This window comes from Lycium ferocissimum, chromosome 1 (genome assembly GCF_029784015.1).
Source record: "Lycium ferocissimum isolate CSIRO_LF1 chromosome 1, AGI_CSIRO_Lferr_CH_V1, whole genome shotgun sequence".
NCBI lineage: Eukaryota > Viridiplantae > Streptophyta > Magnoliopsida > Solanales > Solanaceae > Lycium > Lycium ferocissimum.
This window is the reverse complement of record NC_081342.1, coordinates 12,097,565-12,124,366: the sequence shown is the minus strand read 5'-3', so window position 1 is coordinate 12,124,366 and position 26,802 is coordinate 12,097,565. Positions and strand designations below refer to the sequence as shown.

At 33.7% G+C, this 26,802-nt stretch overlaps 3 protein-coding genes across 4 annotated transcripts; all 3 read right to left on the bottom strand.

Moving 5' to 3' along the window:
* Nucleotides 1–3,197: 3,197 nt before the first annotated feature.
* On the bottom strand, nucleotides 3,198–7,461 carry LOC132048408 (potassium transporter 5-like). Its single transcript, XM_059439315.1, has 8 exons — nucleotides 7,018–7,461; nucleotides 6,502–6,727; nucleotides 6,163–6,411; nucleotides 5,889–5,942; nucleotides 5,277–5,537; nucleotides 5,000–5,167; nucleotides 4,616–4,870; nucleotides 3,198–4,504 (listed from the first exon to the last, which is right to left on the bottom strand). The coding sequence occupies exons 1-8, from the start codon at nucleotides 7,144–7,146 to the stop codon at nucleotides 3,618–3,620; spliced, it is 2,229 nt and encodes a 742-aa protein (XP_059295298.1). The 5' UTR covers nucleotides 7,147–7,461; the 3' UTR covers nucleotides 3,198–3,617.
* A 3,483-nt stretch (nucleotides 7,462–10,944) lies between these two features.
* Nucleotides 10,945–15,046, bottom strand: LOC132048398 (potassium transporter 5-like). Its single transcript, XM_059439304.1, has 8 exons — nucleotides 14,697–15,046; nucleotides 14,013–14,261; nucleotides 13,693–13,746; nucleotides 13,075–13,335; nucleotides 12,607–12,774; nucleotides 12,254–12,508; nucleotides 11,196–11,972; nucleotides 10,945–11,156 (listed from the first exon to the last, which is right to left on the bottom strand). The coding sequence occupies exons 1-8, from the start codon at nucleotides 14,977–14,979 to the stop codon at nucleotides 10,945–10,947; spliced, it is 2,259 nt and encodes a 752-aa protein (XP_059295287.1). The 5' UTR covers nucleotides 14,980–15,046.
* Nucleotides 15,047–18,405: 3,359 nt separating this feature from the next.
* On the bottom strand, nucleotides 18,406–23,270 carry LOC132048360 (wee1-like protein kinase). 2 transcript variants are annotated; one of them, XM_059439271.1, is made up of 10 exons: nucleotides 22,893–23,270; nucleotides 22,185–22,245; nucleotides 22,018–22,087; nucleotides 21,207–21,476; nucleotides 20,980–21,047; nucleotides 20,782–20,891; nucleotides 20,616–20,656; nucleotides 20,376–20,524; nucleotides 19,115–19,468; nucleotides 18,406–18,823 (listed from the first exon to the last, which is right to left on the bottom strand). In XM_059439271.1, exons 1-10 carry the CDS (start codon nucleotides 23,201–23,203, stop codon nucleotides 18,728–18,730), a joined length of 1,530 nt encoding a protein of 509 aa, XP_059295254.1. In that variant the 5' UTR covers nucleotides 23,204–23,270; the 3' UTR covers nucleotides 18,406–18,727. The 2 variants fall into 2 exon arrangements, with proteins under 2 accessions (XP_059295254.1, XP_059295260.1); XM_059439277.1 differs by having other exon boundaries at nucleotides 22,185–22,253; nucleotides 22,894–23,032.
* Nucleotides 23,271–26,802: the final 3,532 nt, after the last annotated feature.

Genomic DNA, 26,802 nt, shown 5'->3' with positions numbered 1-26,802 from the left:
CGCTCTCGAGTCTTTAAAATTCGAAAAGACAAACTCAGGCACAAAATTTTTGTAACCATTCTTCTCAAACACTACTAAAAAACTAGAAAAAACCGACGGATTCCGTCGGTTTTTTCAATAATTTTTTTAAAACTTTTTTTTTAAGAAAACTGACGGACTGCGTAGGTTATTTTTTGCACAAAAATGCGTGAAAAAATATAATTATTTTTTATATTATTTTCTAAAATAAACCGATGGAGTCCGTCGATTTTTTATTTTTATTTTTTATTCTTTTTATAAAAAAATCGTCGGAGACAGACTCAGTCGGTTTTTAGAGCGAAAAAAACAGTATAAATTAAATCAATGTAAGTATATGAACAAAAAATATCAGTGGTCTAGTAGTAAAGCTCTTTAATGCTAAAGAACATACCCGGGTTCGATTCCAAGTTCCTACATTTCATTCTTAATTTAAAAAATAAAAATAAAAAACCGACGTTATTTTATTCTTTTTAACAAAACCGACAGACTGGTTCGGTTTTCCGTCAGTTTTAACCGATGCAGTCCGTCGGTTACGAAACGCGAGAGAGAACTTAAGGAAAAAAGTTGAGGTTAAAGAATGAACTTGAGGAAAAAGAAGCAGGGAAAGAGAAATATAGGTCTGAGGAATGGTTTAACGATTAATCTCATGAAGGTTTATGAGTTTGTATGTTATTTGTATAAAAAAATAGACGGAGACCAAATTTGATAAGTTTTTGGATAGTTAAAGGATTAAAACCGGTAAGTGTATAATTAAGGGACCATTTTAGACCTACTCCCATAGATAAGGGATTATTCATGGCCTTTTCTCTGATTTATAATCACACAAATATCTATTGCTTATTTTGGACCACAAATTTTAAAAATATTCATTTCATTCTTAAACTCCATAGTCTATACATATTCAAACACCTTCACAAAAAATGGAATTTGGGATGGATGGAATATAAGATACTCCCCTTGTCCCAAAAAGATTTTCTTAATTTAAGAAATAAAAGAAGACTTTTGAAATGTGTGGTCAAAATAAGCCTAAGGTATTTGTATGGCTATAAATCATCTCATAAAATTAAATTGTTTCTAAATATTGAAGTGTGTCAATTTTTTTGGAACAAACTAATAAGAAAATTAAGACAATCTTTTTGGGACGTAGTATGAAATGTAAAAAGTTACCCCGGCCGGGAGTTTAAACATCCCATGCGGATAAAATTTTACCGTATGAAATACGGAGTACGTATTTACAACACATGCGTTCCTCAGCTTGTTTCTAGGAGAAAACCTCTTTCTACGCTGGACAAAAGAAGATGTAGCCTTTGTAAAATTCGATTATTCCATAAATCTTCATCGAAATAAGTATTCTTTTTAGCAGACCTCTGTTCCGTCTTGCATGACCAATTCTAAAATTTCAGATTTCATTGGAGAAAAGAATGGGAAACAGAAAATAAAACCAATACGAGAACCAAGTTATTATGCTACAAATTGAGTTAAAGATATACAATACAACATGTTTTTTTTTTAACAATTATATAACTCTACCTCCTTATACGCTTGGTTGGTAAATTGGCAATTAAAGATCTATCAAGATTCTCTATTAATTTAGACAGGTGCTTGGTGAACATGCACGAAATAAACTGATATCCCCTGCACTCGAAAGTAATCCTACCACTACTAGGATATGTTACTCGGACTCTTCACTTTCGGTGCCGCACCCGTATCGACACGACATGGGTGTGGGATCCGTACCCGATCTGGTCAACCGGTTTTGGATACTTTGACTTAAATCGACGTAGAAATTCTAGACAGATTCAATGATTTCTTTAATCAAAACTAAAGCTAAGGTGAAATTGAAGAAAATGGAATACCTTGCATATAAAAATTTCTATGTCACTTTCTGTTTCCTTTTATCTCCTTTGGGGATTCTCTCTTGATCAATATTTTTTCCTCAAGTTTTCCACATAATATTCCATAATTTAGTTTTTATAACTCTATTTTTAGATATTTGAATTTTTTTAGCCGAATTCCCGCACCCGTATTCATAACTGGATCCGTATCTCCGAATCTTAAAATTTAGATCATGAAGGATCCGACATCTAGATCTGTACCCATATTGGACACCCGCACCTGAGTCCGAGTAACTTTGGCTACTAGGATCAAGTGTCAGCACTATACAGGAACCAACTAGTAGGACCAGGTTCTTTACCTTGCAACAACTATTCATCAAAAACTGCATGTTTGTTAATCATAAAACTCGATGTCTAACACAAACTTTGACCGGTAACTACATGATCAAAAGTTACATGAATATATGGTACTACTTTAACCTCTAGTATTAGAGGCAACTCTGCAGTTTAAACATAACGTCAATAATGATGAACATCATAATAGCTGCTCCAACATATGCTCATTCAATTTTACCCCAAAAACAATCTGAGTTACTCCTCCACTGATTCAATCAAGAGGCAAAACAAAATTAAGAAACATCACGAATTCATGAATTCTAAAGAGAGCTACTATATTGAGTACTATTACTTCAATAAAAATCAATTACTTGCAACTAATTGACAAATTTTGAACAATTATTTAGTTTCATCTACATTACTTTAGCAATTACATGAATGAAGTTGAACTATCATCACTTAAATAAAACAACACATATTCTTCAAAAGAAATTGAAAGAGCAGTAAACCTAGTAAATTTAAGTTGCAACAAGAAGAATCAATTATAAACATTTATATAGACCATAGTGGTGCCATGATTTGTACCTATTTAATACTTTAGGCGTTCTGGACTGCAGGGTTAGGCAAGAATTATTGTGACAAAAAACTGGAATATTTCGCTAAGCGCCAATTTGTTTCAAACAAGAATCAACTTTACAAAAATGCGTAAGCTGCGCAATAAGGAATTTACATTTTCCATTGAGAAACTTTTTTTTCTTTGTATGATGTAGAAAGTGACTAAATATGGTCAGGAGTTGTTCTACAAACCATTTCAACTAACAAGATAAATGTGCAACATTGTTATTGCCAATGCCATAATATAAGATAAATGTGCATTTGTCAGGAAGAAAGAAGCCATTCAGTGCAAGTATTCTTCACCATGCCCTGAAGATTCTATTAATAATTCTACTGGAAATTTACTGGAGTGATCAGGGGTCCAAATTAATGAGGAGAAATAACAGCATTCACACAAGAAACCAAACACTAAGGAGATAGTATTTTTTTAATTAACTATTTATTCTAATATATTATATCATATATAAACTGACAAAAAGTTTACAAGATAGTACAAGATAAAACAAAAGTGCTTTGCTAGCCAAAAACAACTACCCTAGCTAATTTGTTTTCTTATCTAGACATATCTTGATCTTCTCTTTCTCCAAAACAAGATAAAACAAAATAAAATACTTAGCTTATTCTATTACAAAATTTCATAAGTACTTATCCCATATAAAATCCAAACAAAACAAAGTAAAAACTACGAAACAAAACATTTTTTTCTTGTGCAAGCACCTTTTGATTGATGGAAGTTGAATATTGTAGGGTGCCTCTCCTTGTTGCCTCCGCACATTTATTTTAAACCTTAGTTTTTTCAAAAAAAAAAACATCCTAAAGCTCACATGTCATTCCAACTTTCAACATGCGCTTAGTTGGTATATCAAATACTTTGTTACTCTGCCTTAAGTTCCTTTTGAGGAAATTGTATGCATAATTGATCACCACTCTTTTTGCTACACCAGATTCCTTGCCAGCGACAATGTCTTGTTCTCCTACCAAATGAACCACTCCTGTATTAGAAGCTCTCTCAAGCAGCTCGACGTCCTTCTCAATTAAGGAAGCAGCCTCTCCTTGATCGTCTCCGTTTGCTTGAATGGAGAACATGTAATCTTCCTTGATAAAGTGTTTTAGCCTCGCTACTAATAATTTCTCGAAGGGCTCTTCCTCGTTACGTATATCATTGTATCCATATCTTACCACACATCGAAACACGTAGAGGTCATATGGCTTCACCCTGCGGAAGAGGAACCTTTCTTCTAGTGGCACTTTGCTTATGGGAAGTGATTTGACAGAAGCAAATACCAGGACAGAGTGTAAAGCAGGCACATTCTCCACATAATGCTTGAAGATTGGTGGAATTCCATGAACAAGTTCAGAGTAGAAAATTGCAAGCCCTGGAAGGCGATGATGTGAATTCATCTGGTCCACGGTTTCCTTAACTTTTTCGGGAGAGATCTTGTTTTCTAGCTCGTAGTGATATTTCTTTCGGTACACATAGTTCCACACGTACATGATAAGCATTAGGAACATAGCGAAAGCCAGTGGAAGGTAACCGCCTTGGTCAAACTTGTACAGGACTGAGCTTAGAAATAAAAGCTCAACCGAAACAATGCATAGACAATAGGCGATTATAAGAAGAATGTGAGTTTTCCATATCATGATCATAACTAGTACAAGGAAGCACGATGTTAGGAACATCACAAACACCACCGCTATTCCTGTAATTGTACAATAAATAGATCGAGTTAATAATCACGAAAATAAGATCGATATTACTCGGTCAGTTCCTCCATAGAAGAAATAGAGGAAGTTCCAACAAATGGCCTTACCATAAGCATTGCCAAGCTTTTCGGTAGTCTTGAATCCAATAGTGGTAAGAACACAACAGATCATGAGAAGGTTATTGATTTCAGGAATGTAGATTTGTCCGTGATGTTTGGATGATGTATGCACAATTTTAACACGAGGAAAGCATCCTAATGCCAGGGATTGCTGGATTATAGCGAATGTCCCGGAAATCAAGGCTTGACTTGCAATGATGGCCGCTAACACTGCCACCGCAAACATTGGCCAATATATACTCTCTGCATTTATAAAGCAGAAAAAAAAAAAAAAAAAAAAAAAAAAGAGGAGCACGATGTTAACTCCTCTGACAATATAAAAATGTTTACACTATCTGTGCAATTTTAGTTGATATACACTATCATGCTTACGTGGTACGGATTTGTAGAAAGTATCAGCAACATCCTCAGTGTGTTTCGTTAAATAGGCAGCCTGACCAAGGTATGCTAATATGAGAGCCGGGTATGTAACAAAGCACATACTTACTTGTATAGATCGAACACTAAAATGACCAACATCTGCAAACAGTGCCTCAGCTCCTGCAATTATTCATCCAATATTTTACTTGTCCAAAAATTATTACAAATCTCTTTTTATTCTATTTTCAATTACTAGTAAATTTCAAGGTTGTTGGAAGGAAATTGCTACCTGTTATGCACATAACAACTCCACCAAGGGAAATCCAAGCCTCCTTTCCGTTCCTCTGAAAATAGGCTACGATGTACATAGGATTAAGAGCTCGGATAATAGTTGCATCGTAGATCGCGAAGTTGTAAACGCCAATGCCAGCAATCAATACAAACCATAAACAAAGTATAGGTGCAAATGTGTAGCCAACTTTTTCAGTTCCAAATCTTTGAAACATGAACAGCACTATCAAGATGGCTACTGCAAGCCAAACGATCCTGTCTGCATCCCAATATGGAAACGAACATTAGTCCGTATTACATAAGAATTAAGCATAACTCACTGAATCTAATTTTTTTTTTTTTAAAAAAAAAAAAAAAATCAGTGCTTAATTGCCCTCTTCATCCTGCTGAACTGGACTTATTTTTCTTTCTTAGTTACAACTACAAAAACTTGACCTGTTTTATCTTAGGCGAAACTTTTTAATAATAAAATAAACTGGTGCTGCTTTATATTCACCGAAATTTGGTTTGATGTCTTACTAATTACTATTATTTCATTTTTTCATATTTCGATCTATTCATACACTCCTATACGCTTTCGACCAAATTAAAATGAGATGCAAATACGTACTTTCAGTCATGACGTCTGGAGCAGCTGCTTTGACTCCTCCAATAGCAGACAAAACTGGTCACATCAATTGGGAAAGAAAAAAAAATCTCATTAGTATCATGAACTTCTACTCTAAAACTAAAGCTTTTAAGAAGATCATAGCTAAACAAAAAAATAAGGGGTACCCTTCAGATACAAATAGTATCATTCATTCTAGGAGGGAACATTATTTAATTAAGGAGTTTAAGATGCATTGTTTATGTTAGAATAAAAGAGGGAAGAATTAGTCACGTGCCTGAAATACAGGGCGTTAGGACACCATCTCCAATAACCATGGAAGTACCAAGCATTGTGGCAAATAGCAGAAAGAACTTTGCAAATTCGCTCTTTTCTAGCATCGACTTAAGCTGAGATGCCCGACGTGTACGTCTATCGGGCATATCAAGTTTAAAAGTCGACACATCCTTGTCTTCTGCCATTGTACTTGGAATCAATCCCACCTTGGAATATCGGCATATCAATGAATATAAGGCAAACGTACCCCCTGAATTTAAAACAAAATTATCAGTTGAGGAAATTAAATTAGGCATTGTAAAAGAACAAGCTAATCAAGAAAATTTGTAGTGAAAGTTACCATCTCCGTTGTCATTAGCTTGGAGAACAATAAAGACGTACTTCACGACAGGGATCAAGGTGATCGTGTACAAGATGAGAGAGAGAGCGCCTAGTACATCTTCTTCATGTTTTATTCCACCAAGAAAGATGGATGAAAACACGTACAATGGTGACGTTCCAATATCTCCATACACCACTCCTATGCTTTGGAATGCAAGTTTCAGCATCACAGACAATCCCACTAGCTGATCAACCACAAAAAACGTTTTCTTATTTATGTTTGAATAGAACTGTTTAAACTTTTAGATGAGATATAACATAATTCAACAAAAAAAAAAAACATAAATCCAACATCCCTTCATGTGCAAGTCTATGCTTGGTTTTTAATCAAGTGACTCGTACTTTTTTTTAGGGACAAATCAGAGCGATAAAGGGCTTAATCTCAGTGAATCCTGACAACAAGGCGACTTTGCCACTTACAAAATGGCTCATATTTAATAATCATAATTTATCGGAAAGGAGCTAGCTAGCAAACCTTTTTAGCATCGGGCATCCTGCTGGCTTCCACATCTAAGGAATCATGTCGTCTCAACTTCAGGCTCGAACCTTTCTTTCCCTTGAGTACTTGAACATCATCTTGGCTTTCCTCAATGTTGCTCCCCATCTTTTTTTAAATTTATAAAAGATTGTTTTTTTAACCCTTTTTTGGTTTGAAAAAACTGATCAAATCAAGCAAATTAAAAGTAGAGGAGTTCCATCGACATGGTATTCTTATTCACCAACGAATTGGTTGCTAAACAAAGAGAAGAGAAGAGAGAAAACGAAGAGATGTAGGTGGGAGACACCAACGAAATGCAAATGAATGGTTGAGTTCGAGATTAATACCTCAGAACTCAAACAATTAAACAAATTTCGCACAAGCGTTTCCCAACACTACAATTCTCTTATTAGACGAAACTATGAAGTTGATACCAAAATCGACTTATTGAAAATGAGTGAAGAATGTGTCTTATTTATACGAGAAGAAAACCGTTCATCTTTACGTAAATGGCGCCTAAAATGTCATGACCAACAAACATACCAATGGATAAGCGCGTCTTACGCATCTCTGTAATTCTCAACTCTTCATATGTCCTGTTTTCTCGAACTCTCATATGTACTGTTTGTTAACTGATGGTCAATTTACGTAACTTTTAGAAATAATTAACTCATTAAAAGTTTTTAAATTTAGAAAATCAGTAAACAAAGTATACGTGGAGTATTCAAATCCAGATACTTGCTACTTTCTCCGATCCTAAATATTAGTTGTATTAGCAAATTGAATTTGTTTCGAATTATTTAATGGTTTAAAAATACATAAAGTCATTTATTGCTTTTTTATTTTTACAAATTTATCTTTAATATTTCAATTAGTGGAGTAGAAATTAAGTAACATGTTATCTTAAGATTTTATAGGTATCACGATCTGTTAATACAGATTTACTCTCACAAATGTGTATAATATATTCAACCGAAAAGGGCCAAAATGCCTTGGACTATCGAAAAATGTCTAAATATGCCATTTGTCCACCTATTTTGCTGAAAATAGCCCTCTAATTATTTTTTGGCTCACTATGCCCTCAAAAACTAACAGCCCTTTTTTGGTTTTTTTATTTATTTATTACGTGGCTAATTTCTATTGGACGAAATCAAAATTTCACTCCACCCAAACCTATTCCCTTTATTTAAACCCTATCCGACCCAATATATATTTTTTAAAGAATGAAATTAATTTTTTTTGAATTGCGTGGCATCCTATTGGCCTATTTTAAACTATCTCCTAATTAATTCAAACTGAACCCATAACTCGATATCCAATTAAAAGACTCATACTCGCCCTTAACTAAAAAAATCCAATCTCTCTTCTTTTAAAAGTTAAATCATATTCTTCGAAGCCTCAAGTTCAAGAAGACACTAACGAAGTTGCTCATTTATCAAATAGGTTCAACGAATCATTAAATGGAAGCAAATATAAAAGAAGAGATTCCTACTAATCAAGTATATACCTAAGATCCTAAAATGACCGGTCATAACTAATTTTTCGACATAGGTCCGAATGCTTTATCAAATAAAAAAAAGTATATAAAATAAAAAGGCGATGTTTCATTGTGGCATGCCACATGTTTGTTCAACTGTGCATTTTATCTTACTTCTTCTGAATATACCACACATATTTTATGTTAGTTGTATATTTTATTTTTTTAAGATGCGACGACTATTTATCCCAATTATAGGCTCTCTTTTCCCGGAAAAGTCAGGAAAAAAATATTCTTAGAACTCCATTATTTTTATAAAAATATTTTTTTAGCCAAAATAATGATTTTTAGCTGTGGATTTCTTTTTATTTCATCTTTACATGCAATCATGACTATTTGTTTTAATTATGCATTTCTTCTTTCCTGGGGCCAAATTTTCAAAGATATTTTTTACAAATTCGGCCTGTTAATATAATCCAAAAAATAAAAAATGTAAAAAGGTAAAATATAGTATATTAGTATTAAAATACCACGTGGATGAAAAAATATCCACATGCCAGTGTGTGCATCATACATCCTTTAGGTTGAGGTCGCTCATGGGGTGAAAGCTACCAAATACCCAAGTACATGGAGAAATTAGGACCAAAATATAGGCCTATACTGAATAAAAGATGTTAAGTTCAGGAGGATCCGAAATATTATGTCTTTTAAATTTAGAAAATCAGCAAGCAAAGTATAAGTGGAGTATCCAAATACTTAATACTACTCCGATCCGAAATATTATAAATGCAAACTGAACTTGTCTCAAATTATTTAACGTTTTAGAAAAGCAAAAAGTCATTTACTGCTTTCAAATTTTTCTAGATATATCGTTACAATTTTAATTAGTGAACTGTTAATTGGATGAGATGTTTAAGGATAAATAAAGGATAGTTTAGACAAATTTACTCATAAAATTCAGACTATATATCAAAACATCATTCTTAAAGGTTGCATAAAATATCTTAAAAGACAAGATATACACATGACATATACTAAATATATATGCACAAATATACAAGATATATACATGTCACAACACAACATACAATAATATACTGACTTGTATGTCATGTGTGTATATACCGTGATACATAGGACATGTTGTAAATATACACCAAACATACACCAGATATACAGTGAGATACGCCGAACATACATTCATTTTCCTCCTTCAAACCACCACCATAATCACCATTCATTCCACCGTAACAATGCAAAAATCAGATCATGAAGAAGAATGCAGTTTCAGAATTTTGAGTTATTTCGTTGAGCTTATAGCCTGATTTGGTATTTGAAATCCTAACTCAAAGTTGATACAAAAACATTAATTTGAAGTTGTTGATTGATTTAAAGTGAAAAAACTTGAAACTCATGTCATATTCCGTTTTTTTAATCTGGAAACACAGGGAATCAAGGTCATTGTACTGTTGATTTGGATTCTATTTCGTGATTAAAACTGTATATTGTTTTGGAGCTTAAAAGGTGAAAAAAAATAGAAGAAGAAAAATAGGGAAGAACGAGCAGGGGAGGGAGAGACCAAAAAAAATAGGGGAAAATATTCGGTTACTAAAATTAAACCTAAAATCAAAGGGAAATCCTTAAATTCACATATTTTGTAAACTACTATTATATCGAGTAATTATTTGAAATCCTCTACAAAACATGTAATTAAGAGTCCTTTTTCGACTTATGATCCTAGTTCTAGCAGAGTAGCAGAAGTCTCAACAACTCCCAAGTTTTACCGGCAAGTGTAAATATGATGGCATTATTGTAATTGCAATTATATTAAAAATAGTAATTACTACTTACCATTAAAAAATCAAAGGGAAATCCTTAAATTCACATATTTTTTTTTTTTACAAAACATGTAATTAAGAGTCCTTTTTCGACTTATGATCCTTCAAGATATTAAAAATAGATTTTTTTTTTTAACTTATTCACTTTAGCAAATTAAAATAAAAATTAATTTTCATTTTTTTATAATTTTATCCTTACCATTAAAAAATCATTTCTCAAACTAATAGAGTATTAATAGTCAAAATTAAATTTTCAAAACAACATTAATAAGGATAAATTAGTAAAATAATTACTTAATTAATATTTCTAAGGAGAGTGCAAAATGGAAACTAGATAAGTAAAAGGAAACAGAATAGAGTATTATTATTTGCTTTAAGGGAACACTTCTGTGATCACTTAAACAGGACTACCCCTTCATTTGCTTCTCCATTGGTGTGATACAAGCTCACTCATCCAAGTACTTTCTTTATTATATTCATAGAACCATAAAATTCCAGGAAATTAACTAGTTCATATAATAATTGTCCTGGCTGTATTATATCATTTGTTTAATTCTTCTAGAACAATTACAAACGCTTTTTTTAATTATGGATTAATGCACAATTAATCTAAAGCTCATATGTCATTCCGACTTTTAGCATACGCTTGTGAGGGATGTCAAAAACCTTGTTACTTTGTCTCAGGTTCCTCTTCAAGAAGCTGTAGGTATAATTTATTATCACTTTCTTCGCTATACCAGACCCTTTACTCGCCATCACTTCATGTTCCCCCATCAAATGAACCACCCCAGCGCGACATGCTCTATCTACTACTTCTATTTCTATTTCTACTAATGATGCAAAATCCCCTTGTTTTTCACCATTTATAATCTCGATTTGTGTTTTATTTAAGTCCTCCTCCTCCTCCTCCTCATCCTCCTCCTCGGCCTTCACTGCACCAACATTATTAATGCCTGAATCAATGTTCTCCAATTGGCTGATTCTTTCCATGGATAATCTATGACTTTTTATTGCAATCGAAAACAAGCAATATTCTCGTACAAACTCCTTGAGCCTCTCCACCAATATCTTCTCAAAGTCCTCTTGCTCATGACGCGCATCATTGTATCCATATCTTACCACACAACGAAACACGTAGAGCTCAGATGGTTGCACCCAACGGAAGAGGAACCTTTCTTCTACCGGAACTTTGCTGATGGGAAGAGATTTAAAGGAAACAAAGACAAGAACAGAGTGTAAACAGGGCACATTCGCAACATAATGCTTGAAAATTGGTGGGATTCCCTGAACAAGTTCTGAATAGAAAATTGCAAGTCCTGGTAGGCGATGGAAATTTGTCTCGTCCATTGTTTCCTTGACCTTTTCAGGAGAAATCTTGTGATCTAACTCGAAGTAGTATTTCTTTCGATACACATAATTCCATACGCACATGATAAACATTAGAAACATAGCAAAAGCCAATGGAAGGTAACCACCTTGATCAAACTTGTAGAGAACCGAGCTTAGATACACAAGCTCAACCGTGCCAATGATTAGAGCATAGGTGATAATAAGAAGAATGTGAGTTTTCCAGATCATGATCATGACTAGTATGAGGAAAGATGATGTTAATGTCATCACAAACACCACTGCTATTCCTGTAATTGAGCGACACAAATGGTTTGTAACGTGTTAGATATATGTTTCCTTTAAGGCAGGGTTAATTTCACATATATATTATCACTGAACTTCTTCCACTATGATAGTAAAGTTATTAAACTTTACCCATTATAATGAGCAAACCAACTAATTAAATGTTACTTTAATTTACTATTAAAGTGGGTAAAATTTTGTGACTTTACTTTATAATTGGTACAGTTCAGTTACTTTAATGTGACAAAAAATAATTTTGTTACTTTACTAGGATGGTTGAGCTTACCATAAGCGTTGCCAATCTTTTCAGTAGTCCTGAATGCGAGAGTAACAACAACACAAGCCAACATGAGAAGGTAATTAATTTCAGGGATATAGACTTGTCCATGATGTTTGGTTGATGTGTGTACAATTTTAACACGAGGAAAACATCCTAATGCAAGGGACTGTTGGATTACAGCGAAAGTCCCAGAAATCATCGCTTGACTTGCAATGATGGCTGCGAACACCGCCACCACATACATTGGCCAATATATGCCATCTGCATTTGTAAATCAAAAAAACGGAGTTTTAACTTTTCTACACTAATCGCTGTAAACATTCTTACACTGAAAAGGAAGACTTAGATATTAGGCTTACGGGGTATAGACTTGAAAAAAGTTTCAGAAACATCATCTGCATTCTTCCTTAAAAAAGAAGCTTGACCAATGTATGTTAATATGAGCGCTGGGTATGTCACGCAACACATGCTAATCTGTACAGACCGAACCGTAAAATGACCAACATCTGCAAATAATGCCTCCGTTCCTGCGATTCATTATTCACTATTTTACTCTTCATAAAAATTGCTCGAGTACACACTTTTCCTTAACCAAAAAATATGCTTATTTGTATCGATTCTTAAACCAAATTTACCAATTTAACCTTAGGAGTCAAATATTAAGGTGAAATATATACTTATTGCTTATCCATGGTTTGGTGCTCAAAGTTTATATTGCTTGCATTTATCGCTGCCAAGACCGCATTGGGGAAAAAAATTGCCCTTTTACATTCTCTTTCCGAGTAAATTTTGAACTAGGTTGTAATGTTTGGAGGAGATAGATATACCTGTTATTGAAAGAACAATCCCTCCAAGGGAAATCCATGCATCTTTTTTGTTTCTCGTGAAGTAATCTATGATGTATTTAGGATTAAAAGCTTTGATAACAGTCGGATCATGCTTTAGAAAGTTGTAAATTCCAATGCCAGCATTGAGTGAGAACCACACACAAATTATTGGTGCAAATATGTAGCCAACTTTGTCAGTTCCGAATCTTTGAAACGTAAACAGCAAGACCAAGATGGCAACTGAAATCCAAACAATCCTTTCTGCATTCCATGAAAACAACTACTTATCTGAATACATAAGAAGTGTAAGATATTAATTAAATAAATATAACTTGGATTAACTAGAGAGGCTAAGAAATGGCAGTATGCATTTTTAATTGGCCATCAAATTGTTATAACAGGACGATTATCTAGTTGTTTATGAGAAAAATCCTATAAAATTTAAACCAGTATAAGGCTATGCTTTTATCCCAATGAACTCAACCTCTTTTTCTTCCATTCTTCTAAAAGAATATTGACCTTTTCTCTTAGTCAGAATTTTTTTAAAACAATATAGTAAAATTTATTCTCATTATGTCTGACTATATATTATTTTAAATACGAGTAAAACTAAGTTACCTTCAGTCATGGCTTTGGGAGCTGCTTCTTTGATTCCTCCAACGGCAGACAAAACTGGCCACATCAAGAAATCAGTAAATGCATAGAGTTATTTATGTCCTATCTATTACCGGTATTAAAAATATTCGTTTAATGATCAGATCATTCATAAGCTAACTACAGGTAAAACTCTATAATAAACATGATCAAATTTAGTAATCTAAATAATAGAAATAATAATTAACCTACTACCACAAGTTAAATTACAGTGATAATCTAAAATATTGTTACAATGTAAGTATAAAATGTTTCAAATAAATTAATATTTAATCGTGACGTACCTGAGATGCAGGGAGTGAGGACACCATCCCCAATAACCATGGAAGTACCAAGCATTGTTGCAGATAGCATAAAAAACTTTGCAAATTTACTGTTTTCTAGCATCGACTTAAGCTTTGATGCCCGACGTGTGCGTCTATTGGGCAACTCAAGTTTGAAAGTGGACACATCTCTATCTTCTGCCTCTTGACTTGGAATTAACCCCACCTTAGCATATCGACATATCAATGAATATATTGCAAATGTTCCTCCTGCCAAATAATTTTTCAATCTTGAGTTAAGTTTATGACTTCTACTTTCCACTTATAGCATTTTAAATTAATTCTCAAGTTGTGACATTTGTTTGGATCGAATAACTGAATGTCATGCGGAAGTTAACAAAGGAAATCTCAAAAAGAAGATAAATCAAACAAGAAAAGAAAAATATATGAAAGGGAGACACAAAAGTTTAATGTGGTTCGGTCACTCAACTTACATCCACGAAGGAGATGAACAATCCCTATATAAAAGCGAGTATAAAATATCAAGAGAAATAGCCGCAGAAAATCCACTCAAAAAAAGAAAAAGTGAGGTTCACAGCAACAAAACACATAATATATGTTAGCATTAAAAAAAAAAAAAAAAAAAAAAAAAAAAAAAAGGTACTGCATTAGAAATGGTGTAGCAGGAAAAGAGATGAAAGTTACCATCTCCATTGTCATTAGCTCGGAGAACAATGAAGACATATTTGATGAGAGGAATCAAGGTGATAGTGTAGAAGATGAGCGACAGTACGCCAAGTATATCATCTTCGTGTTTGATCCCATTAAGAAAGGTGCTTGAGTATACGTACAGTGGCGACGTTCCAATATCACCATACACCACCCCTATGCTCTGAAACGCCAGTTGCAATATCATTGACCATTCCGCTGCCTGTTTAACCACCAAAAAAAAAAAAAAAAAAAGCAGTATCACAATAGAGTTTCTCATAATTAATCAGCTAGTGACGGATCTACATGAATTTTGTAGATTGACATAATCATGATTTTATTATTCGAGCCCTATATATAAATGAAACATAATATTGTTAGACTAATACACTCATTTTCTTTTATTATATGGTGTTTGATTGATCATAGAGTTTAAGAAAAAAAAGAAGATTTTTTGCACATATCAAAATATACTTAATTAGAATGTGTGATTTTAAATGTCATGATATTTATATGACTATAAGAGCATGTAATTAAGGATAAAAATCTGAAGTTAGAAGCTAAAGAGTTTACAAATATGAAGATGTGTCGTACAAAACGGAACAAACGAAGCATTTCTCATGCACTCCCCTATTAAAACTCATGAGTCCAGGGGCGGAGCTAGAGAGACCGAAGGGGTTCATCCGAACCCCCTTGGCCGGAAAAACATATGATATATAAGTCCAAAAAATCGTATGTGTGTGTGTGTATATATATATATATATATATCTCCGTTTGGTGAAAATTCTGCCCCGCCATTTCTCACGACATCTAACTTACATTTTGAATAGACTGAATTGGACACTAACCTTTTTGGCGTCGGGTACCCTGCTGGATTCCAAATCTAAGGAATCATATCGTTTTAAGTTTTGACAAGAAAGTTTCTTTTCAGTGAGCTGCTGCAGAGGAACCTCATCTAGGCTTGTTTCTATGTTGATGCTTTCTGGCAATATATGTTCACTGCTCGTCATCTGTAATTGTTTTGTTATTGGTACCTTCTTAATTTAGCTAGAATAAAGAAGGTGATACTAATTAGTAATCACAAGGACAGAAATTCCACCATCATAGAAGTCTTCATGAGTTGAAAAGATGAGAGAAATGAAGTAAATGAGCTACTCTAATATAAAGTAAAGAACACTGATCGAATTAAGAATTTTTTACTCCGTTAGATAAGTGAGTTAAATAAAAAAACTGAGAGAGAAGCTTGATAGATTTAAGAGACAACTGGGACAGTATGTAATTGTAACAAGAAGAATAAGCCGGTGCCCCTTCGACTGGCATATTCTATAGCTTTATTTATTTTGTTTTCAACTAGATGTACAGTATTTGTTTTGGGGATTGATTAAACCGGAGTCACTCCGGGTAAGGCCCATTATTAGAGAAGCCTCCCTCCCAGAATTGGTTGGCTCGAATTCGAAAACTTTAAGTGTAAAGGGATATTCCCCAGCTTAAGATTGATGTGTATAAAAGGTAAATATTACGGATTTTTCTCGTGAGAATTGAGTGTATCTTCTGCATTGGGGGTAATCTGAAAATTCTTGTCCTTCGACAAGAAACAACATAACAAGACATTAGATTCTACATTGGGCAGCAATTAGGTCCATGTATTGACTATACGCGAGAGTTACAGAGTTCATTAATCACAATTTGATAAATTTATTTGTTACATATTTAAGAGACAAATTGTAAGTAAAATAATTGGGATGAGGTAATAGGTTTATCAGAGAATAAAGAGATCTTTAAAGAATAGGTCTACTCAATATGTTGTTCAAGACTCGGCTCCATGTTTACATGATCAAAATTGACTCCAAAATGCAAACTAGATCCAATTAAGTCCATTTGTGGATCGAATTTTATCCTCGGTAAAATAGATTAGACACATTTACTAATTATTTGCTTCAGTCCTAGAATCCGAAACGTAACGACTTATTTTATAGTCAACTTTAATATTTAAAATGTTTATCACGGGAAATTTATTACTCCGGTTAAAAAAGAGTGTCCATTTAGCCTTTATTTGTTGGTTCAAAAAGCGTGTCCACTTCCTAAATTAAGAAAGAATTAACCTTACTTTTTCATATTTGCTCTTATTAAGTGTGAAGTGATCAAAACCCCAATACCTACTTAATTAGGGGCATCTTAGTCAAATACATATTTTTACCTAGAAGTTAGTATTTTATTAAGGAATGTGTCAATGGCAAAGCGGACACTCTTTTTTAACCGAAGGGAGTAGTAGCTAATTTCACTTGGATAAGCCAAAAGGGCTCTTACTCAGGATTTATTGCTCATATTTCAGTCCGAGAATTGTCACATTTCCCTTCCCAAAAGTCAATTTGATTAATTTTCGGAGCAAAATTAGAGTAATTTAACATTTTCAATATCCAAAACTTATACAAAAAATACTCTAAATTGTAATTCTTCTTACATTGATATGGTAAAAAAAAAAAAATACATCTTAAAATATTGGTCAAAGTACATGTCGTTTGATTCTCAAAAAATCAAGGAGTATTACGGAGTATCACTTTTTGTGCTCAAAATACGTGTTTTGTCCTCTTTATTTTTATCTTTCCTTATATTGTTTCGACTATTTAACTTGTATAGTTGTAAACATTCCTAAGGGGGGTTGGGGAGGCAACTTTAGCATTGCATTGACCACTCAACTTTATCGTTTATAAAAGTTTGATACCAATAGTATATGATTTCGCATGTCATTTTCTTACATCTTGTCGTTCTTGTGTTGCCGGAGCACTATCAGCCAGCACCTTCAAATAATAGGACACATTTTGATCATGAAGTGTTTCTATTGTTGTAGTGGTGCAAGCTAATTGAATATGTCTAAATATAATCGATCTAAATAACAACAGTTTGCCCATTTCTGTAAGAATATGAAAATATCTTCTAGTTCCAAACTGAAAAATTATAGGTTAGACCATTGCAGTGGGATATTCTCGAGGCAGCAGCCAGGCCTAAGCCAAAATGAGGATGTTCAGACTAAAAGACGACAAAATTCCAGCGTATAATGGTTTCTTGGTGTAATATTGAATTAAAATAAGTTTGCAAGGATCCTATATGGCTATTTTAACGTTGGTGCTTTATAATATTGCCACCAAATCGAACGAGGCTTTTTGTTCGAACGGCGCCATTTCAGTGTTTAAAGCTAAAAAACAAGAACTCACCCGTCTATCAACAACCAAAATCCTCCTTTTTTTTGTTGTGGGGGGTGGGGGGTTGGGGGGGGGGGGTTAAGCAAGATAATTATTGTTGTCGTAGTAAAGCCAAAAAAAATCTTCTGAAAAACCCAGGTAAAGGAAAATCATTTCTACAAGTCCATGTTGGATGCCTGAATACCAGTGCCAAGTACCATGGTGTTGCTTATGATATCTTCAGTTCTTCAGGAAAGATTAAGATAGGGGTTTTAGCTGTAATAACATTTAATCATGGTTCAAACCCTTTCCTAATCGGTCTTAATTTACGGCATAAAACATGCATTTTCTTTCGCTTTTTTTTCCCTGCAAGCACTTTTTGTTTCAGGCGCATTCCTGGTAAATACAACTTAACGGACGTTAAATCTTAGACGTCAAACAATCACATTGAAGGCACGCCATAATCTGTGTTATTTTCAATATTTTTTTTCAACAAAAGAAAAATCTAACCCCATTTGTTGGATTGGGTTCTCCCAAAGCACCTTTTTGAGAAAAGATTCCATACAAACCACAGTTTGTTCGCCAATTAGGATACAACATTTCCTCTTGATACATAGTACAATATTTGGCAAAAGTAGCACCATCAAAATGGGAAAATTTGGTGCATGATAGCCTGTTTGGAAGATTGTTTTTTTCCCCTCATCTCCATCTAATATGAGCCATGTCTCTGTTATCAGAGATGGTTATATACCAACACCAGAATGCTGCACGAGAAACTGCAGCTTTGGATTCTGGGTCTTGGCAAAAATAGCTCGCAACAAATCAGAAAATAGCAATTTACATGGCTATCTACTTGTTAGCATTTCTTTGCCATCTTTCAAAGATTGGATTATCCACAAGGCTTTTTGCAGAAGGACGGCGTGTTGGATCTGGGTCGATCATTGCCTGAGAACATTCACAATTTGAACATAGAGGATCAGCATTTGCTGCTACAGATTATTATGGATTAGCTTTGTCATACTTAGTGACAGACAACGAAACAAATCATCTATCTAATTGCAGCTTAATAATTTTGAGATATACTCGAATTAAAATATAATATTGTGCAAATTACAGTTGATACCTTCAGATAGCATGCTTTACAAGATGAAAGATGATCAAATCATATGAAATAGGACATATAGGTAAATATAATCCACAGATTTTTTAACATAGTAAAAGGGAACAACTAAGTACCTTGAGTAGATTCTGAAATTGCAATGAGTGACCCGGAAGAAGAGGCAATTTCCCCTCCCTGAGGTTTAGAAAATGAGACCCTGATTCTGGCAGTGGAGACCCTCTAATAAGTTCATAGATTGCGGCGCCCAAGGAGAATATGTCAACTTTGTCGAGATGATCATAGTACTCGTTAAGTATTTCTTGGGGCATATAACGTGCATCGCCCTCTTCAATTGGCTGGCTCTTATCCAGAAGAGTTGCACATCCAAAATCACCAAGCTTATATACACCACTTTTCACATAAATATTATCTGGCTTTACATCTAAATGAGCTACCCCTCTGTGATGTATATATTGCAATGCCTTGGCTACCTGCATATCAGAAAACATCTTAAGAATCAATATTTTTACCTTAATTTGAACAACCATTTCCCTCAGCCTTCCCATCCCACAAATAAAACACACAGAGACTCAAGAACAAAATACAAGCAAAGGAAAGTCAAAAGTAAAACGAGGTCAGTAGACAATAGGAGAACTCAAAGCATTTCAAAGAAGATCACTCAGAGACTCAGACTAGGACCAATACCTCAAAAGATTTTTACTATACAGGTCTTCTGCCTCTCAAAATTGGAATACAGTTCCAGTTGTGTCTCAAGCTAGAGAGTAGTAATAATCCTAAGATACGTGATATAAAACAGCTTCCCTGCCAACTAAAAAGGAGTTATTTGGACACAAACAATCAATGGTATCAGCTTCCATACCAGATATAAGGTTGATTTTCTCCTCTTCTTCAATTTTTTTTGACAACCATGGACTGATCCTCTATTATCATGAGAGATTCAAAAAGCACTAAACCCAGTACAGGTTTTTTGGGCTATATTATGCATTTGAATGAGAATTAAGTTATAAAAGTAACACCGTTCCAGTAGAAACAATAATGGAACTAAATTTGGATATTGTATTTTCATGAAACACCTTAAAAACATTACGAAATATAGTATGTTGGAAGTATTAAGAGGGTAGATTAGGTGCCAACTTGACTACAGTTGCTTCCCCTAAATATCATATGGAAATCACAGTTATTTTAGCAGGTGAAATTTTGTGATTGGTGATATGATCATTGGTTATGTACATAGTCGAAAATCATCTCTTTGGTAGAGATAAATTATCATTGTTTGCAAGATATATCTCTTCCTTTTAACTTTTTCTAGACTTATAAGACAGTCAGACTCTGTACATGCCACGAAACAGCTCTTTACGATTCCAACAAGGGACGCACCTGATACATTGCTTCCAAAACTTCTACCTCCGAATATAGTTTAGAATATTTTTTGTTGGATAAGCTGTGGTCACAGAGCTCCATTTGGATGTAAAGGTGTTCATTTTCAAACCAAGAAGAATAATAGCCAACTACATTCTCATGAGGTCCTGTAAGTATAAATAAGAAAGATGTTGAAATAATTATCTCTGGGGTAGTTTAAATGATAATATTGGCAACAGAAGTAGATCAGCATGCTACCTAAAGCAGCTAAAGCTTGCACTTCCATCAAAGCCTTTCTCCTGGAAGAACACAATCAAAATGCATAAATATGACTGAACTATATCGAATAAGATTTGTCAAGAAAAATACACTGTGGAAAATATTTTATGTCATATCCAGAGTGTTAAAAGAAAGGAAAGATCACCTATCTGTGTCTTGATGTAACTGTCTAGTGCTATGTTTCACTGCATACATACATCCATCAATTCTCTTAAAGACTTTGAAAACGCGGCTGAAGTTCCCGCTACCAATTTGCTGAAAGAATAAAAAGGGTTTTAGATAGGTTGAAAAAAAAAATTAAGAAAGTATTAGTAGGAGTCTAGAATACAAGCATCAAACGTACCTCAATTTCATGGAAATCAGTCCGATACCGTGACAGACCATCATTACCAAAAATTGCAGGGTTAAAACCTACAGATCAAAGAACTAGTACCATTAGGAATTTAACAAAAAACAAAACAATGATTCTGCCACAAAGAACAGGAGATCACACTCTAATTTTCTTTTGAAGTACTAAGCTGTTACAAGGAAAATGGAATCCACCAATTATTCAAACTCAATGACCAGTACCTGGGCACTTGGATCTCCGGTTTCCAAAAGGATCAACATCTATCTCGGAAGCATCCCCGAGATAAGGGTTTCTAATGCAAGGAGGAGGCATGACTCGATATCTTAAAGCAATAGCAGATTGTGACACATAACTGGGACCTTTTTCTGGCTCACTTATCTTTTCTGATTCTATTTCGTCTGTCCCAAAAGTATCTGTCGGGATATCTGCCATATCTGCTAGCTGTTGCTGGTCAGGTAAATCGGAAGTAAGAGACATTACTGATGCAACATCTGCAAAGATGAGCACCATGAAAAGAGACCATAAGAAAGTCAATTTACAATTTTACAATTAATTATGGAAGATAATTGTGCATACAACAAACTTCAAAACATGCTAAAGTGGAAAGAGAGAGAGAGAGAGATCTCCAGATTCAAAAAGTGTACGACAGTAACAAGGATAAAGGCTAAAAATAGAGGCTTCAGGTTTCAGCTGCTCGGATCATAAAGCACTATGATCACGTAAGGGATATTCATACTGTACAATACGGTATCTTAAACTTTCAAAGATTATATTCTGTTCTAATTTTCTTCAATATCATCAGAATGAGTTATTAGTTTGTCACTTATATGTTATCCATCTATCTTCATTCTTAGATTTCTAATAACCTTACCTTACTCAACGCATTCGCCATGCCTCAATAGTAGAACAAAAACAAGAAAACGGAAGAAGAGAGTTTTGCATGAAAAAAATTAAATCTTGATAGAGCTGGTAATGATTCCACATATGAAAAATGAAGTGAAATGGACAACAAAGTAAGAGAGTATGTCATACCCAGTCGCTGCCTCTTTCTTGCTACAGTGAAAAGCTTCTCAGGTGACTTGGGACAAGGAGTATAATCATCCTGAAAAAAATGGGGAAACCACAATATGACATACTGAAACTACAGCCAATAATTGGGGAAAAAATCACAACTTTTAAAACTCTGGTATAGAAATTACCTTATCAAGATCAAGCCCATTACAAATTGCAGGTGCATCAGGTGTTATGTAGTCCGGAGTACTGCATCCCATAAATTTAATTAAAAGAAGGAAAATACTAGATGATATAATGTGAAAACCAAAGATCGGGAATTCGGTGTAAGAGTTTAAAAATCAAACCCCTAGCCAACATAAAACTGGACAGCAAATCAATCAATCAACTACACATTAATCAGTCCCCAAATGGAACATCCAGGGACCAAAAGGTCACAATTGTAACCATTTCAAATCTCAGTGGCTACTCTACGAGTTGATTTCTCGTCACTCAAATCATAGTTATAATCTCAAAAAGTGACTTTCTTTGTTAAAGAAAATTGGAATCAAGACCAAAGTTGATATTTTGTCTCTATCCTAATGTATGTGATACTTTTCGCTTCCCGAGATTCAAACTGCCTCAACTTTGACCGGATACATTTTTTCACCAAATTGATATAAGAAAAGTTGCATCTTATAGTACTTTTCATATAGTTTTCAAATATATAAATTTTTAATCTTAGAATATTGAGTTAATTTAATCCAATTTACCTTTAAATTTTAATCAAATTGAATCTCGAAAAGCCTATTAGTTGAGTGACCATCTTATAAATTAACCCCTAATCTACATCTGATTCATTCAAACCCATTTCCTTCAAAGCAAAAAAATAAATAAATAAAGGGATGAGATTTTACCAGAAGAAGTCTTGGCTGAGAATGAAATCCTTTTCAGCAACATCATCAGCATCAGCTTTATCATCAAAATTCAACGGCGAGATTGAAGGGAAATGAGATTGAGCTGCTTCTTCAGAATCTAGAAGCTTCTGGAATCGAGAAGGATTTTGTAAAGGAACATTAGAAAATGTGGATTGCAGCTGTTGTTGATTAGGTAACGGAGGTAGGGAAACAGTAAAGTGTCTGGAAAGTGAACCCTTGTTCATTCTCTTCCTGCCTTTTTTGTTGCTTCTTTGTTTACTCCTTGTTCTATTTAGGGCTTTCCTCTCCATCAGCTGGAAATGCAGTTTCTTGTAGAGAGATTGTGTGTCAGTGTTTTGCTAATGGGATTTAGCAGACTGGGGAGATTTCAAATTTGAGCGGGTTTATATGTTTTGGGCTATTATTATCTACTGTTTCGTATGTATAGGGAAATGGAGCCAGGCGTGCTGTGAAAGCTTTTACTTGGGCCAATAAAGCAACTTTTAGGCCCAGTAGTCACTTTGTCTTGTTTTTTATCGAATGGAACCAGTAGCCGCTTGCAATTAGGTGATTTGCATAAATAGGCTAGTTGTTCGTCGTTATTTAGTAGGCATTTTGACATGCGGGTTGAAATCATGAGATGAAATTAACATTTGGACATGCATTTCATCTCATGATTTGAAACCTCAAATCATTCAAAAAGGCATGATTTGAGATTTCAAACCATAATTTTAAAAATTTTAAATATAAAACTTGACTCATAAGTTGATAAATATTTTTAACAATTACTACCACCATTTACCAACCTCGTTAACCTCTACCATCTTTTATTTATGTCTACCATGTGGGAGAATTATATTAAAGAGTAGTTACATTACTATTCATATTAAATTTTCGTTTTGCCTTATGGGGCAAAAGTTAGATCAATTGATGTTGTATTTTTTACCAAAAGGCCTTAAAAGCAGCCTTTAAAAGCGTATTAATTTTGTTATAAACTATGACTTGCTCATTTGGTGAGATTGTATAAGCAAAAATTGGGAATGTTTTGATAGTTTTAAGTCCCCCCCTCCGCATAACTTTGGTTTTTCCTTAAGGGGTTTTTATTCTTGCGAACATGGGGTCCGAAAATCTGTGTATCCAAACGAAGGGCAAAAACTTAAAGATATCAAAATTAGGCATAATCCGTGCAAAAAATTGTTCAAATAGGTGATTTGCATAAATAGGCTAGTTGTGCGTTGTTATTTAGATTTTGTTCCTTATTTTGAAAATTGATCGAAGATCTACTTGTAGTTGTTACAATATTGTTGAATTACGTTGCAGTTCTATTAGATTGGAAAGATTTTCTGAGCTATGCAATTATTCACAAGACATGTCGGATCTTCAAGGCTTACTTGTAAGTGCTTACAACGTGTGTTGTTGAAGTATCTTGGAGTCCTACCATGTTGTCGGGACTTATGCGTGTTGAGTTGTTTTCAAATCATATCGGGTTGTCAAAACTTACTTGTAACCATTTACAATATGTCTTGTTGAATTAACCTGAAATCCTACGTAATTGGTAAGACTTGGTGCTTGTTCATTTTGTTCACAAAAATTTGGATTGGTATGACTTTTGTGTTATCTGCATACTACATGTCTTGTTAATTGTTCACAAATCTCGTCAGATAGTCATGATTTATCGTATTGTTCAACAAGTTATTCTTTAAGTCTTCAATTCCAAATATGATATATATAAAAATAAAACTCATCCATAATCTACTTCAAATGACCTGAAATTTCACACAAAACATCCACACACCGACATAAATGATTCTCGATAACCAATAGTAAAAAAAAAACACAAATCAAATAGATCGATTTTGTCTTCTTTCACATTTTTAAGGGCTGACAATGAAGTTTTGAGATTTTTAAAGCATATCACTAAATTTGTGTTTGAAGTAGGTTCAAATACGGACATGAGATTTGAAGTTAGAAACTTCAGACTCGCGTGTCTGATCTGAAAGTCGGCTATATTTTAAATTTTTCATAATTTCGGCTAATCTTAAAAAAAAAAAAAAAAAAAAAAAAAAAAAGAGTCCTAGAATGGTTATTTGTGTATTTGTCACCTTGATTTTGGTTGATTTCTCAAATAGCCTTTTGTCTGGCTACTCTTTGTATTGTGCCCATATTATTATTTTTTTTTCATTTTTTAAACAATTTTTTGAATTATAATCTATACATTTCACAGTAGAAAAGAACGAAAAATTTATGGCTTATCCATTGTTGACAACTTTAGCCGGTAAACAAAAGATTTGGTCATAAATTCTTTTTATCGGTAACTCGAAATTTAAGAAATCATGAAAATTAAAAATAAAACTAAGGACTTTATAGATAATACGTTTCAAGATTAAATTTAATCTTCACTAACCAAATTTGATAATTTTTATTAATGAAGATTTGTAGGGCATTCAAAGAGATGTTGTTGTTTGTCATGTTTAAAAATAGGTTTTTGTTAAAAATTTAAAAAAAAATGCAGTAGAAAAATGTTGAAAATTTATTTTCAAATGAAGTAGCACTTCAGACATATTTCTAAGACAAAATTATTCATTACTGCCAAATTGGTCTTATCTAAAATAAACTAGCCTTGAGGTTGTCTATAACCTTGCTCTGATACCACTATCATGTAAAGTTTCGCAGATGACCTTTCACAACTAGTTACGTGACTTTTGTAAATCTTAAATCTTTTGTAAACTCCTTTCCCATCTCATTCAAGATTATGAGATCTGAATCAATGACTCTCATAAAAGAAACATAATTCTTATCATATACTAGTTGAGGTTTTCTAATCCATTCACCCTCAGGGTAGAACAAAAGATTAACATACAGATATTTCATATTGAATTGTATAGAAAACACAAAAAAAAACAGACATAAAGGGCCGCACATCAATAAAATAAGCACTTTAGAGAATCTATATTAAAAGAAAGCAAAAACATAAAGGGGACCACATGTTCTTTACAACATAAAAAATAGGGGATACAGACTTCTCATCTGCTAAGATAATAATAAACAATAGAAAAGTAGACATAAAACACACACATTCATATTCAAATAATACAATACACATTCACATGTAAAAAAAATCAAGGTAACACTCGCATAAATTATTCACATTGCAATTAAGAAAATCAATAAAGGCCACAAAACAATAGAATGGACCCCCAAACACAAGACAAAATCCTCAAAAACTAACTCATCCCCATGCAGAATCAGACTCAAACACACATGAATACTACTCCATAGTAGTATTTTAACTCAAGTAAAAAAAGAAATATCAATCATTTAACGGAAAGATACAAATCCTAAAACCTAATCACATAGCTCAACTAAATATGAAAATACTTAGAATCCTAGTAAAACAAAACAAATAATGATTTAGATGCTAAAATAGGAAAGAACTTACGTAATGGAGACAAAATCCAATGACCAAACTTCAAAAATCTTCGAAATCGTAGCCCAATCGAACCCAACTTTTGAAATCTCTCTTCCCGTAATTTTCTAAGTTTAAAAAGTGTGAAATGAGGGATAAATTCCTTTAACTCTACGATGGGTTGGACAGATACGCCGATTAAAATGATGGATCAATTTTTTTTTTACATGTCGGATCTGCTTAGTCAATTTTCGTGGCAATCGGTTAAACCCGAGGGTATTGTGGTCCCTTTGTTAGAAGGCAAGGGATCGTTTAGTACCAAAATCGAACAGAGTATATGCACTCCATTTCAAATAGTTTGAGGCTAGTTTTGGCCATTTCGGTGTTCCCAATAAAATTTCTTTCACTAGTTGGCTTTAACACACCACAAAAAAAAAAAAAAAAAAAAACCTACTGCTACCACACTAGTATATATAGTTCAGCTCTCCTCTTCTAAACTTCCCG